Here is a 16,704-nt window from a genome sequence, read left to right on the forward strand (position 1 = left end):
ATATATATAAAATAAAATAAAATCTATGATAAAAAGTAGAGATATTCTTCTTCTTCTACGTACGTTCTTTTACACTTTTAGAGAAGTGAAACCCTAGCTTATAATTAGAATACAAAGACAAATCACCCACATCATCATTCATACTACTCACCAAAATACATACACACGCACCAAAACCCACAAATATATATATATATATATATATATATATATATATATATATATATATATATATATATATATATATATATATATATATATATATATATATATATATTAATTGGCTGCATATTGATAATCTTCCAAATTAAGATTTATCATTTGTTGGATGTTGAAACCCACGATTCTGTAATATAAGAAGCAAAGATGAGTTATATATATATATATATATATATATATATATATATATATATATATATATATATATATATATATATATATATATATATATATATATATATATATATATATATATATATATATATATATATATATAGAGAGAGAGAGAGAGAGAGAGAGAGAGAGAGAATGTTAAAATAAAAATAATAAATAAATATGAACATGAGAACACTATTTTTATTTTATTTTATGTATTACATTTTAGTAAATTTTAATATGAATATTAAAATATAATTATTCATATATTTATTACTGAATAATTAAAAAACACTACATAAAAACATAATTTATATTACAATAATAACATAAAAGTAATATTTTTACGTTCTCATTTAATAAAATGTTTTTATTTATACTATATATGTATTAATAAAAACATTAAGTAATATAAAAAATGTTAAATCACTTTTACGATATATATAATCTAATGATGTGTGACTTTCATTAAAACAAAATCTTTGCTTCTATAATGGTGAAAGAAATTTTTGTTATTTTTATAAAGGAATTTTGAACTATTATTTAGTATATATGCTGATTGTTTCTTAAACCATGAAATATTAATGTTTGAGTCGCCTAAGAAGGACCTGTCCAAAAAAGAAAGAGAATATTTATTGCTATCTGATATGTATTTTTGTGGTATATATGGAAAGCAAGGAACCATAATTGGTTTAATAGAATTAAAATAAATTCTGCAAAGTTGACGGATAATATGATTTCTCTGGTGTTTAGTTGGTTAAAATATAAGGGTAATTTTAGAAATTATAGATGAAAATGTTGGGTTTGTTCCCGGTTTGACATTTTGTAAGTTGTTTTGTTTTTTCTTTTGTGCTCGGTTTTTTTCTTTTAGACCGTGGTTTTAATAATATATGCCGGTTCCAAAAAAATTAATTTTTGAGTTGCAATAAAATAAAATTTTGCTTCTATAATAGTTAATAAATTTTTTGTTATTTTTATAAAAACAAAATGAACTTTAATTTATTTTGCAAGATAATTCTTTCTTGAAGCCTGGAATATGACGAACGATGCATTAAAGAAGAAGTATATTTAAATTCTTTGAATAGTTTTGGAACGACCAGAAATTACGATGGAAGTAGCTATATTCATACATTTTGTTTTTCGTGTAATTTACTCTTTATCAAACGATAATAATAATAAAATATAGCGACCTTTCAGTTATATTTGAGAACTTGCAGTTTTTTCTACCATTATTAAGTGCACATAAATAAACTATTAAGCGATATTTTTTTTCCCAAAAAACTATTTAATTTTTGTCTGTCTTCTCATGAAAAGCTGAAAATATGATGCAAAACTAATCAGATCTTCAATGTCGTAGTCGTTATGTTTCATAAAGCGAAATGACTTGTAATTAAATAAAAAACTTATCTATTTTTCATGCCATTGAAAATATAATTATTTGATTAATTCGCGGAATTAAATAAAAAAATTAACATACCTCATCAAGGTTAGCTTGGTGGTTGTTCTCCAACATCAACCCAAAATGAATATGAGGGAAATGTGCCCACTGCATACATAATCGTGTAATGTCATAAGAGAATTAGTGTCGTTAAATCCACTTAGAACTTTACATATATTCTCAAAACAAACAACATAGAAATTAACAGAAACGGGAAACCATATATTTTCCATTAATAAATTTTTTTTTAAACTAAAATCTGAATCCACAAAACAAACAACATAGAAAATAAAAACAAAATATACCTGGAATCCATATATTTTCCATAAGTTATTGAGAAATTAAATATCCTTTAATTTCTATATTTTTTTTATAGTCATTCCTACCCTTGTCAGATAGATAATAAAATTTAAGAGGATATTTAATTTGTCAATAAAGATTTTAACTAAAATCTGAATTGGTTTAAGGGACAACTAAAAAGGAAAATTAATTGCAATTTAATATTAGAAAATCTGCAGGATTTGATTAACCATTCTAATTAGCCCAAATATAAAATAACAAAATGAAAATACATAGTACATTCTTTATGATGTTTTATGGTATCAAAGATTGAATAAAAGGCTATCGGAGGACTACAAACCACATGTGTCCGACGCTGTCATATTTGGTGAGGTTGGAATCTCTCTCTCTCTCTCTCTCTCTCTCTCTCTCTCTCTCTCTCTCTCTCTCTCTCTCTCTCTCTCTCTCTCTCTCTCTCTCTCTCTCTCTCATGACGTGATGGCATGAGATCACGCCCTTTCTCCGGCGTGACGGATAACCTAACTCATATAGATTTGATTTTTTTTTCCAAAGTAGAATTACTTGAAGTGATAATATGCGTATACTTACATTCTTAGCAGCAGTACTAAAAGCTTCTTTATGGCTGATATCTGGATTATTGGCTTTTATCCTTTGAATTTCTTCTCTGCATTTACAACAGAACATAAAAATGTAATTTTTTTCCTTAGCCAATTACATTTTCTTTATAAAATAATCATTTTTTTTTTCAGACAAATCAATAGTTTGTAACTTCAATATCTTTATACATGAATACATAATATGACATATAATTATAGTTGTCGACTCGTGACTCGAAATTCTAAAGTCTTGACTTGTGACTCGAATTGACCGAATCATGAGTCACGTTGATTCATTATGAGTCAGACTTTGAATCACATATTTTACGAATCAGACACAAAACCAAGTCCCTGTTCAAGTTGCTTTAGGTTTCAAATGACTCGACTTGTACGAGTTTGACAATTATATATGCATATAATATTCTTGTCAACGTAAAAAAGAAATATAATTTTTGTCAACTTAAACTAAGTAACAACATATATCTGGTTCAAAATGTAGAAAAAGATGTAGTTTTGTATTGCAATTATTACTTAATTGATTTTTTTTAAATGTCTTTTAAGTTGACGAATGTATTTTTTTGAATAACCAATTTATATTTTCTTGTATATGTCATGTTGAATAAGACACTATCTCTTTCCAATTTTAGACTTTTTCCCCATAGCTTTTAAATATGTTTCTGAAATTAGTTTAATTTACATGTTTGTTTTTCTACGACTTTTTAAAAAAATTTAACAAGTTTTTACAAAAATAAAAATAAAAATAAATATTTTTTTTTTAAATTTCTTTTACCATATTTTTATAAATTTATGTGAAAAAAGTTAATACTTGTTATAATTATTTATAAAAAAATAAAATTATTTTACATTTCTAATCCAACGTTTAAACTTAAGTTGTAAGTTTTTAAATTTTTTACACTATCGTATATTTTTAATACAACTACTTTTATATATAAATATTTTGTAAATAGTTTTTAAAATTTAAAACTTCTTTATTCATTTTAACTAAATGTTTATAAACTTTTTACTATCGTGATTTTTTTTACACTTTCACACAGACTTATCTTTAACGTAAGTATTTTTAATTTTTATAAAATTATTAAAAAAAACTTATAAAAAACTATAAAACATTTTAAAAATGTTGTAAAAAGGTAATTAAATTTAGGATTATATGAAAGTTACACAAAAAGTTGTATAAGAATATAAAAGTAAAATTTTAAAACGTTGTAAAAAAAGTTTAAAATATTTACAAAATATTTGATTTAAATGCATTTGTATGAAAGTGTAAAAAGCAGTTAAAATTTTATAAACCAAATTTAAAATGCTTTAATATTAAAAAAAACAAATTAATAACATTTTTATAAATATTTATAACAATTAACAAATGTTTTTATAGAAAGTTACAATTTTGTATAGATGAATTTAAAAATACTTATAAAAAATCTTAAATAAGGTTGTAAAAAATCTAAGTTTTAAGTTGTAGAAACATAAATTTAGGATGAATTTGTTATAAAGTTTTAAATTCATACTAATTAATTCATAAAAAAATTAAATTCTTCGTCAAAATAATTATAAAGAAAGGTGACATGTTGAACCTGAGATATCAAAGTATGTATACAAAAAACATGAGTTGGTTACCATTTTAAAAAATAAAATACATTTGTTATCAACTTGAGACATTTCGAAAAGTTTATTTCTAAAATTCAATAATAACCTTTTGTTTTGCTACATATGAAAGTATTTAAGAGGGATATGAGTTTTGATCATTACTTTATGAAGCGATTATACAAAGAAGGAACACGTTGCTTCTTCTCCTGAGCTGGAAAGAAATGAATAATACTGAACATTAAATATTTTTAGAAAAAATATGTGACTATACTATGCGTGCATCTATACATCATAAGAAAAAGGGAATGCAAGAAATAAACTCACAACGATTATTGATCTCTTGGGTACCGATAGCTTGAGTGGGGCATGACCTTATAGTCATCGGCAAGTTTTTGTTATAGTCAGATAAAATTCCCAAATCTACCCGATAATTTGGACCAATATGGTTGAGTTCTTGCTGAAATAATTACAAATACAAAACTCAAGGTTTATAACTGTTTAAACAATGTAGATTAGTGGATAAAAGAAATGTAATCTAAAAAGGAAACAAGCCACCGATAGGAAAGTAAACGGATATAAAGGGGTGAAACTCAAATGATGTTTTTAACAGTTAGGGAAAAATGACTTAATCGAATATTTTGTGTACATATATTACCAACAAAATGTAGCTTTTGTAAGAATATAACCATTTAACTTTAAACTTTATTCAAAAAATATCATTGTGTAACAATAAGCCAACAAATGCATGCCACATGACTATTGACTGAATTTGTTTTACTGTTTATTATGTACATATTATATTATCAAACCGTTTTTGTACATATATTAACTTTTTTTAAACATATTTTACCATAAATCTTACATATATTGTATTTTTTTACAAATAAACTCAAATTCTCTCTCTCTCTCTCTCTCTCTATATATATATATATATATATATATATATATGTGTGTGTGTAAATAGATATTTTAATGTATAATTAAATGGTTTTACTTTTGAAAACCATAGTCCATGATTTAGATGAATAAATATATAAATACTTAATTATTCAAACTATGGTGTGCTTATACTACATGATTAGACTTGTAGTTTAACTATAAGTAAAATAATGCATAATTTAGTATTTACGTGTTCAGACATTTAAATGTAATAATATATACTTTTTTTTTTTTTCCAATATATGGGTTTTAAATGTTAAAATATTTATGCATTAATATATATATATATATATATATATATATATATATATATATATATATATATATATATATATATAATGTGTACCCGCGTAAGGCAACGACGATAAATATCTCTTTTGACGAATAGTTTTCTTATGTGGAAATAGTTATTAGATTTCATTATTAGTTATTATGTAATAAAAAATTACCACTTTTAATTACAATATTTATGTTTAGAACTTATATTTATATTGTTTTTTTATATATTTCATGTAAATAAATTATTATCGGTGTCTAGTTTAATAAATATATATATATATATATATATATATATATATATATATATATATATATATATATATATATATATATATATATATGAATTTAATTTATGAAAAATGTCATTTTGTTCAAAATTAACTTTAATAACCTTACTTAATTCGAATCTTTAAAATTTTGGCAAATATTAATGATTTTGTTATATATAATTGATTTGTACAAAATCTTTTTTATCTTATATCTCTTAAAATTCAAGATATGATTATATATATATATATATATATATATATATATATATATATATATATATAGATAGATAAAAGTAGGTTTATATCTATTGAAATACGTACTTTGATATTATCTGTAAAAATAATTTATATATATATATATATATATATATATATATATATATATATATATATATATATATATATATATATATATATATATATATATATATGTCATATTCTTAAGCATCATCTTGGTCGGGTAAGGCTTGGGCAACAAATAAGGGAGATCAGATGCTCAAATCTTAGAGCGTTCGGTCCATGGGTTACTAGGAGAAAGGAGAACGATACAATCCTAAAACCTACTGTTTAGTATAATTGTCAATGACGAGGCTCTGCTTACACATCGTATTATCGGTTGGCTACAAAGGGTGGTGAGGAATCCATTTTTATGTAATAATATGTATTTTTTTTAAATTGTATTTTTTTTGAATAGATTATATAAAATTAATGGTAAAATATATACCAAAAAAAGTTTTGTGGCTGATAACTTATCTTCCTATTTTAATAAAAGAATAGGTTTAATCTTTTATTGATAAGTGACATACAATTAAAACTCCTCATTAATGTTATATATCACTTATAATACCTATTGTCAACCTATTAATTATCTATTTCAAATTTCAAATTTTAAATTTCCACTTTAATTAGATTAAATTAATAATTGATTATTAATTTCAAATTCTAATTGTTAAATTTCTCATTCTAATTACATTAAATAAATAATTGATTCTTTATTTTAAATTTTCTCATTCTAATTATATTAAATTAATAATATTAGATTGAAAAATAATATAAAATTAATAAAGATTATAAGATGATATAACTTCATTTATTTATTTAAATCAAATATTATAATTTTATATAACTAAAAAAATATCTAATTTATTTAAAATAATTGATTAATAATATGATTTTTTAATATGAAAGTTTAATTAATTTTATAGCCGTGATTGTTATAGGTTATAAATTAGTTATTACTAATAATACAATGACATTTTTTAATAAAAGGTAAATATTAATGATTTTATGTATAAACAATCTATAGTTGGTTGATAATACATGTATACAACAAAATTTAATGACAATTTTTGTATAGTCTTTTTAATTTTTTTCGTATCTAGCGGTAATTCAATTAACGAATCTTATGCATGAATTTAAGTACAATAAAAGAATGAGTTCAGGTCATAAATGAATAAACATTTTTTTTAATTTGCAAAACACTATTGTCATAAGAAATCTTCAAGCAAGGGTTATGAAATTAAGTGAAAAATGTGTGTTTCTTTGCATTTTTATTGATTTTTAAAAGAAAATATTAATAGGTTTTTTGTTTTATTTTGCTGAAAAGAAGAAAAATACATGGACTTTATAGAAAATAAATTACTGGAGAGGGGATGTCATTACCTTCCTCGATAAAGATAACAACGAAAAACCAACCTAATGACTAAAATACAATGGAGTGGGCTATGACAATAACCCTAGAGACAAAACGTCCAAAACCCCCAAAAAAGCCAAGCAATTTTCTTGTTAATGAACTATTCATATGTGAAAAGACGTTTATGCCCCTCACCTGATGATGAGAAGAAGATGAATCTTGGAAACTGGAAGTTGAACCAGCTGAGAGAGATTGATGAAAAGCAGCAGCCATGCCCACATTCACTGGCCACATATTTGTGCAGTTTCCACATCTCACTGTCACTGTATCATACAAGCTGCTGCATGGAACACTCACCTGAACCATTTTTTTTTCACAAAATCATCATTACCCATTTCAGAAACGACTAAAAACAACACATATTATTAGGTTTGTTTACTATAGAAGTCAGAGAAAACTAGGGTTCCAACATTCATACACAGAATATCGTATATACCATTCTATTATCACGAACTAACAATTCAAGAATTTAATACATATAACTTAGGGATTCCTTAGCTAGTAGTATAGTATCTAGTTCAGTTACAACTGGGTAAAGTTGTCAAGTTAATTGCCTCTCGTGTCTCTCTTTGAGTTATAAATCCCAAAACAAATTAGGGTTTTCGATATTTTAAAGAAAGAGAAGGACGAAAGGAATTTTGCACCTTGTAAATATTCATGGGATAGCATCACCAAAGTGAATCCATCATGGTAATATTATGTTTTTCGTGTCGGGATGAAGAGTCTAAGCAATAAGAACAAAACCCTACTTTCTTTTTTCAGTAAAGAAGTGAAAATTAAAGTGCTACCAGTTGCATCTAATGAACAGAACTTCGGAACTCATGCATTCAAGAAGATCAGTTTGGGGTTAGAGGACCCCTTTCTTTCTATTATAATTGAGTTGGTTTATATATAGAAAATATATACATGCTCTCAAAGCGTTACAATAAAATGGTTTTTTTACTTTTTCAACCAGTACATGCAACTAGTCCTTGTTTCTGTGTGTCTGTGAACGTCAGTGTGTCATGTATACTTCGTCTGACTGTTAGCAGAAAAAGATTCAAGAAAAAAGCCTTAAACGATGGAGACTTAACCTTCTGATCAGTCTGTATGTTTCTGAGTTCTCAAAGTGGAAAAAGAAAACTCCACTGTAAAATCAAATGACTCACATCATTGTTTTTGTTCATATACTTCAAGAATACACAAAACATATAAACACATACATCGAGAGAGAGAGAGAGAGAGAGAGAGAGAGAGAGAGACTACAGCAAGAACAATATTGCAGAAGTTGCAATGGATGTAACAAAGCTGCTCAGAAACTGCTGCCGCCGCTGCTACATCTGTGCAGGTGCTGCTGGTGCTTGACATAACTTTGATCAATAGAGAACGATTGTGTCTGTGTGTGTTTTGTTTGCTTCAAGTTAGGGCATGAACAGACTTGGTGCACTTTCTATCTTCTTTCTATATATAGAAGATAATGCATTTATTTATTTAAAATTATTTTTTAGCTGTTGATAAGTAAAAGGATAATGTCTTAGTTAATAAATAAAATAAAATAAACTGTTATTTTAGTTGTAATATAATAATTTTTTTTGTTTAGAACAACATTGAAAGAGCACTAAGTGTGAACGCTCATTGACGGATGAAAGTCATGAAACAGATTCTCCTAATTCTCTTTTAATTTCGTAGGGGTAAGCTAGTATATTTATGCATATATAAAAATTTATAAGTTACAAATAACTTTGATGAATGATTATTGTATTATGGGTGTATAATACAAATTAGTTGTGAGATCATGTATTATACAAATTAATTTAAAGAAAAAAAAATTAAATATAAAGGTCTAAATATTTGATAACTTTGATTTTATAATAAAATAAAAAAAATAATGAATTATTATAATGAAATGTTTTTTATCTTTTAAATTTAAATAAATAAACAAAAAAACTAATGAGCTTTAATTTTGAGAATTTTGAAATTAAAAGATAAGTTTAATAATTACATTGATATCCATTTATTACTATATTTTTTGCAATTATTACATTAAAATATTATGTGAAATTTAAAAAAATATAAAACTTATAAAATGACATATAGAAAAAAAAATTCAAAATAACCAAAAATAACATGTGACAAATTAAATAAGAGTATGACAAGTAGCAAAAACCTTTATTTCTAGAATATATTGTTTTTCTCAATGTGTTTCCTACATGCCAAACAATAGATATATATACACATGCCAAAAAAAAATTATGGTCGTAAAATGGACCTAATATGAACATTATGCACAGAACCATGAAAACTGGATCACGAATCAGTTACCATCTTGATCCAATTGAATAGGTCAATATTATGTTGTAATATGCGATCTTTACTATTAGTTTTCTCTAGTTTTAGTATTCTATAATTAATTAGGTGTGAGACTCATGTATTACATAGATTTATTTAAAAAAATTAAATATTAAATTTTACCAATTTAAAAAGTTTGAGTTTATAAGAAAAATGAGAAAATTTTTGAATTATTAAAATTAATGAGACTTTAATGTATTGAATACATTACATATGTAAACCATTTCTAATAAATACCTTACATATATATTACCATACAAATTAAATGGGAAATTTTAATTTAATAAAATGAAAAATACAATAAAATGACAAGTGGAAAATAGAAAATTCAAAAATTCTAGAAAATATCATGTGTCCAAATGAAGGAGAAGATGACGTGTGACAAAAAGTTTTTTATTTATTAAGGAGGATGCTTTACAATCTTTTTATTCTCTTCTTGTATTTTCCTTTACAAATAGCTTGGTAGAGATAAGGCTGTATCCACCACACCACGATTTTATGAGATCTGTGTATTGTTCATTTTGTTTGTTGAAATTTATATAGTGCAATATATTCTATATTTATGCAGTTTATTGTACCAAAATGGCTCTAAATTCTAAAAGTAGGCTAAGCTTTTATGATTGTCCAATGATAGAGACTAGACAATGTCTATATATAGTAATGTGGAAATTCACCCATGTGATCGCGTTCACGAAAACATCGATTATCTATGTTTTACGTTAACATGTCCCAACAACGTTTTATAGATGGTCCGCGTCTTAAAGAAACTTGGTTGATTAAATAAAACTAAATACGGGATTCAAAGAGCTATTATGCTTGAATCCATTTACCCAAGTACACAAGTCAAATCAGTTTTAAAGAAATCTACGCTAAAATGTGCTTTTAACCTAACATGTTCTAAGAGCAGTCCAATGAAGACGTGTTGTAATCAAATAAGTTAGTACAAACGATCGGTTACAATCGCATAAGGTAAAATTATATGTATATACAAGTTACGATAAGGAAATAACATAATAATTTAAAGAATATGTTCTGAGGACATTGACAAATCAAACATATAAAATATTTGAGATCTCTTTTCACATATTAATAGTGACAACATTCAAATTTTTTTTAACAAGTAGTTTGTGAAGCAAAGTTACACCTTGTTCCTGAGTTCTACTTAAAGAGGGATATGGAAGGATACAGAGGGATAGTGAGGGATGTCGAAGGAAAATCGTGTTCCCGAGTTTCACTAATGAAAAGGAAAATGATGGGAGGAAAAGGATTTTTGAGCCATATTTTCCTTCCAAAATTTTCTCCCAAATTGAGTGGATTTGGGAAGAAAATAAAGGGAAGTAAAATTTTAAGTTTTATTTTCTTATTCCTCCTAACTCGGGAACACAAAAACTTAAAATTTTTCTTTCATTTCCTTCGAAATCGGGAACACGTAATAATGAATATTTTCATTCATCTCCTTTTCTTTTTGTCAAAATTTCCTTCCCTTTCCATTTTTTTATTCCTTTGAACAACAAGAAAGTTATCATTCCAAAGAAAACGCTAGCGAGAAGCTAGAATACAAGACATTCAGCTTTCATATCTAAACACTAGTTATCCCAATTTAACATAAAACTTCTCCTAGCTCTAATTTTAAGGCAATGGAAGGCAAGAACCTTGACCTCGCTAACAAGAATAGTGGTGCTCTTCGTGTTGCTGTGAAATACAATCCCATTCGTGAAGATCCAAATCACCCAAGCAAAGGCCAATAAAGGAACAAAAATATCGGTGTGTTCCTTCTTTAGGTTATTAGCAACACAATCAGGAGTGAAAGCATGTTGAATCGAGGTCGTAACAATAGGAAAATCGGTCCACCAGTTATGAAGGGTAGACCGAACCTCCAAAGCAGTTGAGCAATCTATGAAAATATGACCTTTTGTTTCCTATTTTGTATTACGTAAGGGACATAGAAGAGAACCCACCTTAACTCCAATGCGCTCAAGATTGGATCGAGTTGGTAATCTACCTAACCGTGCCCTCCAAACGAGTAAATTAGCTTTTCCCGGTGCAAATTTATTCCAAGCAGTCTTGAGCGGACCTTTGGTCAGAATTTTAGCATCGATAATCCTCCTAAGGGAGGAAACAGTGAATTTACCATCAGGTTCTCCACTTTTGATTCTGCTATAAAAACATGTTTGTAAGGTGGATGTCTTGATTATCAAGTGCAAGGTGCAAGAGGCTAATGTTTCCCTAAATACCACATCTATTGGTAGTAGATCTAACACGACTAATTCCACCATCACTATCATGTATTGCTTAGATGACTTCTTTCCAAAGAGCGACTTCTTCATTTTAGAAGCGCCACCACCACTTACCAAGTAGAGAGAGATTAAGGGCATGAAGGCTTCCAACGTCAAGGCCTCCATTTTGCTTGTAATTCAGAACTTTTTTCCAAGCAATCCAAGTTGTTTTGCGGTTGTCCAAACTACCACCCCAAAAAAATTATTACGGATACTTTCAAGGAGTTTAATCACTCCCAAAGGTGCCTTGAAGAGTGAAAAAAAGTAGGTAGCAAGGCTGCCAAGCACATTCTTATAGAGGATTAATCTACCACCAAATGATAGGTTACGCGCCTTTCACAATGAGAGCTTCTTTTGAAAATTTTCAATCACGGGTAGCCAACTCGGGTTTCTAGACATATTGGCCCTAACCGACACTCCAAGATAGGAGAAAGGGAGGGACCTAACACCACAATTGAGTCGGCAGGCCAAAGAGGATATATCTAGGTTGCTAACCCTGATACCATCACCTTGCTTTTCGAAAGATTTAACTTTTAGACCAGAGGCGATATGGAAACATCTAAGGATGCGAAGAAGATTAAGAGCATTCTCTTTGGACCATTCGCCAAGAAATCATGTTAATGTTATTGAATTTACAAAAAAAAAAAAAAAAACCTCAGAAACAAGGCGTTAATGTTATTGATGACTACAACCAAATAAATAACATTGGAATTGTGCGGCATTCGAACTAAAATTGTTAGTATATACAAGTCTAGTGTAACAACCTACAATTTAGATGTACCGTGTGTACGAAATTATAAACGGGGCAAACAAAAAAGAAACACAAAATTAAGTGAAAAGCCGAGACATGTGTATAATACAATGTTCTTAAAAAAGATTCGTTTGTAATTAGACATTTGTTTTTTCCATGCCACGACAAGGAATAAGAGATTTGCAGCCACAAAGCCGCTATTGAGTTGGCGTAATTGTCTTGAAATTAGTAGTCTCAAGGCGTCGTTATTAATGTCGTCGTTGTTGCATGTCGTTGTTAATACTCTTTTGTTGTTACTAATGAGTAGTTAACGTAATCTAGTCGTTGATAATACCATTTCCGACGCTGAAAGTGTTGTCACTAATTAATGTTTTCTTGCCGCGTCCATTGAGGTCGCCGATAATGCTTACTTTAAAATTACTAGAAAACTGCCCTATCACCTACAACAAATTTCGTAGGTAAGCTGTAGATAAAACAATTTGCATGCGGATTCCCTATGGAAAAAGCTCCGTAGGAATATAGCTCGTGGTTAATTGGTTGTAACATATTGCCTACGGAATTTATGTAGGTAATTTTCCTACGGATTTCCTACAACTATAGTTATCTACGGCTTAGCTACAGAACATGTTTTACTACAACTTATGGAATTTTAGCTACAGATTATCTACAAAAAATATTACCTACAGAGTTTCTACAAAAAAATATTACCTACTGATTCCCTACAACTTTTCCGATTATTTGTTATAGATTTATCCGTCGCAAATCGATAGCTAAAAATGGTTTCATTTAAAAGAAAAAACAGAGAAATATTTAAGTTTTTTCTACCTAAAATGCAGAAAAAACAATAATACATTACAAATATAGAAAAAACTTATTACATTCATATTCAACCGGCCAAAATAAAATATCACTAACATTCACAAAAAGCTCAAAACTATCTAGCGGATTACCGAATGGGTTGTTCATAGTCAACCGGCCAAAATAAACTCATTACATTAATATTCATATTCAACGCGGCCAAAATAAATATCAGTAACATTCACATATTTATAATGTCTGACAATCATAAAACTAGAAACTATTCCAATGGGTTGTTCAACTTTCTAATAATGACCGCAACTTGTTCTTCTAATCGGGCCTTTGTATCTGAATGCATAAATTTGTTATTTGTACCTTGCCATCGTACTCTCTACAAGAAAGAACCTCAGGGGCAATGTAAGCTAGAGTTCCAAGAGTTGACTTGGGCCTCGAATGAAGAAGTGACAACTATAAAGAAACAACGAAAACAGACTGTTAACATTTTGAATTTTTTTTAACTACTCGAGAATAAAATATTGTTATATATTATCAATTATTATTTCCCAACTTTTATCACATCTATAGTTGAGGGATCCCATTAAGGGGCGGACCTAGGGGTGGTCCACGGTGGCACCGACAATCCCTAACATTTCCGGCCGCAATTGAAATTTTTTTGAAGATTTTCGAAAATTTTATTTTTTCTACTACCGTGCAACCCCTACTGTAAAATCCTGCGTCCGCCTCTGATCCCATTTATGAATGTTCATCTCCTCACATTTAAAAGAAGAAAAAAATGTTATCTGATTTTTATACCCCTCATATTGATCGAAGAAGAATATGATAAGGGATATAAAGTCGAAACATATTTTTTTAACGGATGGATCAAAAACATAATGGATTAAAAACATAAGTGGAAATATCACCTCTTTAAGAGAAATGGAGAAAAACATATGCATTAGATAAATGTGAAAAATGGGGTACCGATTCAAAGAAAAACTAGATTATAACCTTTGAATATCCGAAATCGCATATTTTCAGCCGAGACGCTCGACTTCCATCTAAAAGCGTATTTTCCAACTTCAAATCTCGATGACATATTTGCTGCTTATCACAACTTCTTTAGGTTGGAAATGATCAACGTTATACAATCATAATTTCTCATTAGTTATACAAAATTTATTTTAAGAGATAAAATTCAAATAAAATTTTAATATTTCAATACATTAATATCTTGGAATAGTTCATTATCAGATAGTAGACAATGATTTTTACCATGGAGTTGCAGAATGAGACCCCCAGAGATTAATTGCTGGAAGAAATACCTTGCCTGTCAAATTTTCAACAAATATAAATAAACACTATTGATACATACACATTTCTATTAATTGGTAATTAAATTATATATATATATATATATATATATATATATATATATATATATATATATATATATATATATATATATATATATATATATATATATACTAGTTTATAACCCGTGGTAACCACGGTTACAAAATTAATTAAACTTTTTAAGTAAAAACTCAAAACTATTAATTAATAATTTTAAAATAACTTATTAAATAAAATATATTTTTTTAGTTATATATAAAATTATAATCGTTGATTCATATAAATACGTAAAATATATCATATTATAATTTGTATAAATTTTATTTTATTATAATTGGTATAAATTTTATTTTATTTCAATTATAATATTATTAATTTAATGTAATTAAAATGTGATTTAAATTTTGAAATTTGAAATTTGAAATGAAAAATTAATAGATTGACAAGTGTCATGATATTAATTACAATGGCTAACATGGTGACACATGACAAAAAAGCTACTCATTTATTAGAATAAGTATATATATATATATATATATATATATATATATATATATATATATATATATATATATATATATATATATATATATATATATATATATATATATATATATATATATATCAATTTTTCAACAAATATAAATAATCACTATAGATACATACACATTTCTATTAATTGGTAGTTAAATTATATATATATATATATATATATATGTGTATGTATGTATGTATATATATGATGCTAATAATTTTTTTCAGTAATTATTTATATTTGAAAACATGTATGATTGGACATCCAACTCTAAGACCAAGGTAATAAAAATATGAACTACTAACAATGAAATATAATTTGCTTCAGAAGATAATAATAATACATTTGGAAACTAACCCTTATTCCTTACATCAAGATAAAATAAAGGAAAATAATAAGATATCTCATCTTCATGAAGATGTTATTAAATGAATAGATATCCTAAATAAAAATGTATTTATATATATGATGTGATCTCCATATATTTTTTTTTATCTTTATTATACAACCCTTTTATAATATAATTTTTGTTTATATATTAATGTAATTGATCCTATTTGGTTATTATCATTTAAAAATATAGTGATATTTTTTTCACTATTGATATAAGCTATGGACCGTTTTTAATAAATTATATGTTTTAATTAATTTACATGGATTGGAAATGATGGATTTTATTTCTTTTTAAATGACGTATGTGATCTCTTGTTCTTGATATCTTAACTTTTTTTATTTTTTTTATTTTTTTATTTTTTTATTTTTTTATTTTTTTATTTTTTATATATTGTTGCGACCTTGTTGATTATTTCAATAAAAATCAATCGACACTTTTCACATGAACCCGTATTACACAATTTAATTAATACTTTATTGTTTGGTAAAAGATGAAAAAATACACATTTTTTGTTTAAAGCGCACTATCAAACCACCAATAAATTTAAATACAATGATAAAGCTACACATTCAAAAGTTATTTGACCACACATTCAAAAACAAATATAAAGAGTAAATCACTTTCAACCGTAGTTATTATTAAAACTTAAGAGTACAGTCTTTATTTTTATATAGATACAACAAATTTATGTATTAAACAATGGCTTCAAATATGTCCATAATATTGATATATTTGATTATAGAACTACAAGATTTTTATATTTTCATCTTCCAAT

At 26.5% G+C, this 16,704-nt stretch overlaps 2 protein-coding genes across 2 annotated transcripts in view; one reads left to right on the forward strand and one right to left on the reverse strand.

The window, feature by feature from the left end:
• Positions 1–283: 283 nt before the first annotated feature.
• Positions 284–8,841, reverse strand: LOC111892956 (axial regulator YABBY 5). Its single transcript, XM_052765469.1, has 7 exons — positions 8,740–8,841; positions 7,630–7,791; positions 4,639–4,771; positions 4,477–4,525; positions 2,702–2,777; positions 1,853–1,921; positions 284–346 (listed from the first exon to the last, which is right to left on the reverse strand). The coding sequence occupies exons 1-7, from the start codon at positions 8,839–8,841 to the stop codon at positions 308–310; spliced, it is 630 nt and encodes a 209-aa protein (XP_052621429.1). The 3' UTR covers positions 284–307.
• A 2,618-nt stretch (positions 8,842–11,459) lies between these two features.
• Positions 11,460–16,704, forward strand: part of LOC111892957 (phytoene synthase 2, chloroplastic-like) — a 49,832-nt gene continuing 44,587 nt past the window's right edge. The window contains exon 1 of the mRNA XM_023889035.1: positions 11,460–11,562. Within this exon, the coding sequence (XP_023744803.1) occupies positions 11,460–11,562 (103 nt within the window). The remainder of the gene's footprint in view (positions 11,563–16,704) is intronic.

The sequence above is a fragment of the Lactuca sativa genome, chromosome 7 (assembly GCF_002870075.4).
Source record: "Lactuca sativa cultivar Salinas chromosome 7, Lsat_Salinas_v11, whole genome shotgun sequence".
NCBI lineage: Eukaryota > Viridiplantae > Streptophyta > Magnoliopsida > Asterales > Asteraceae > Lactuca > Lactuca sativa.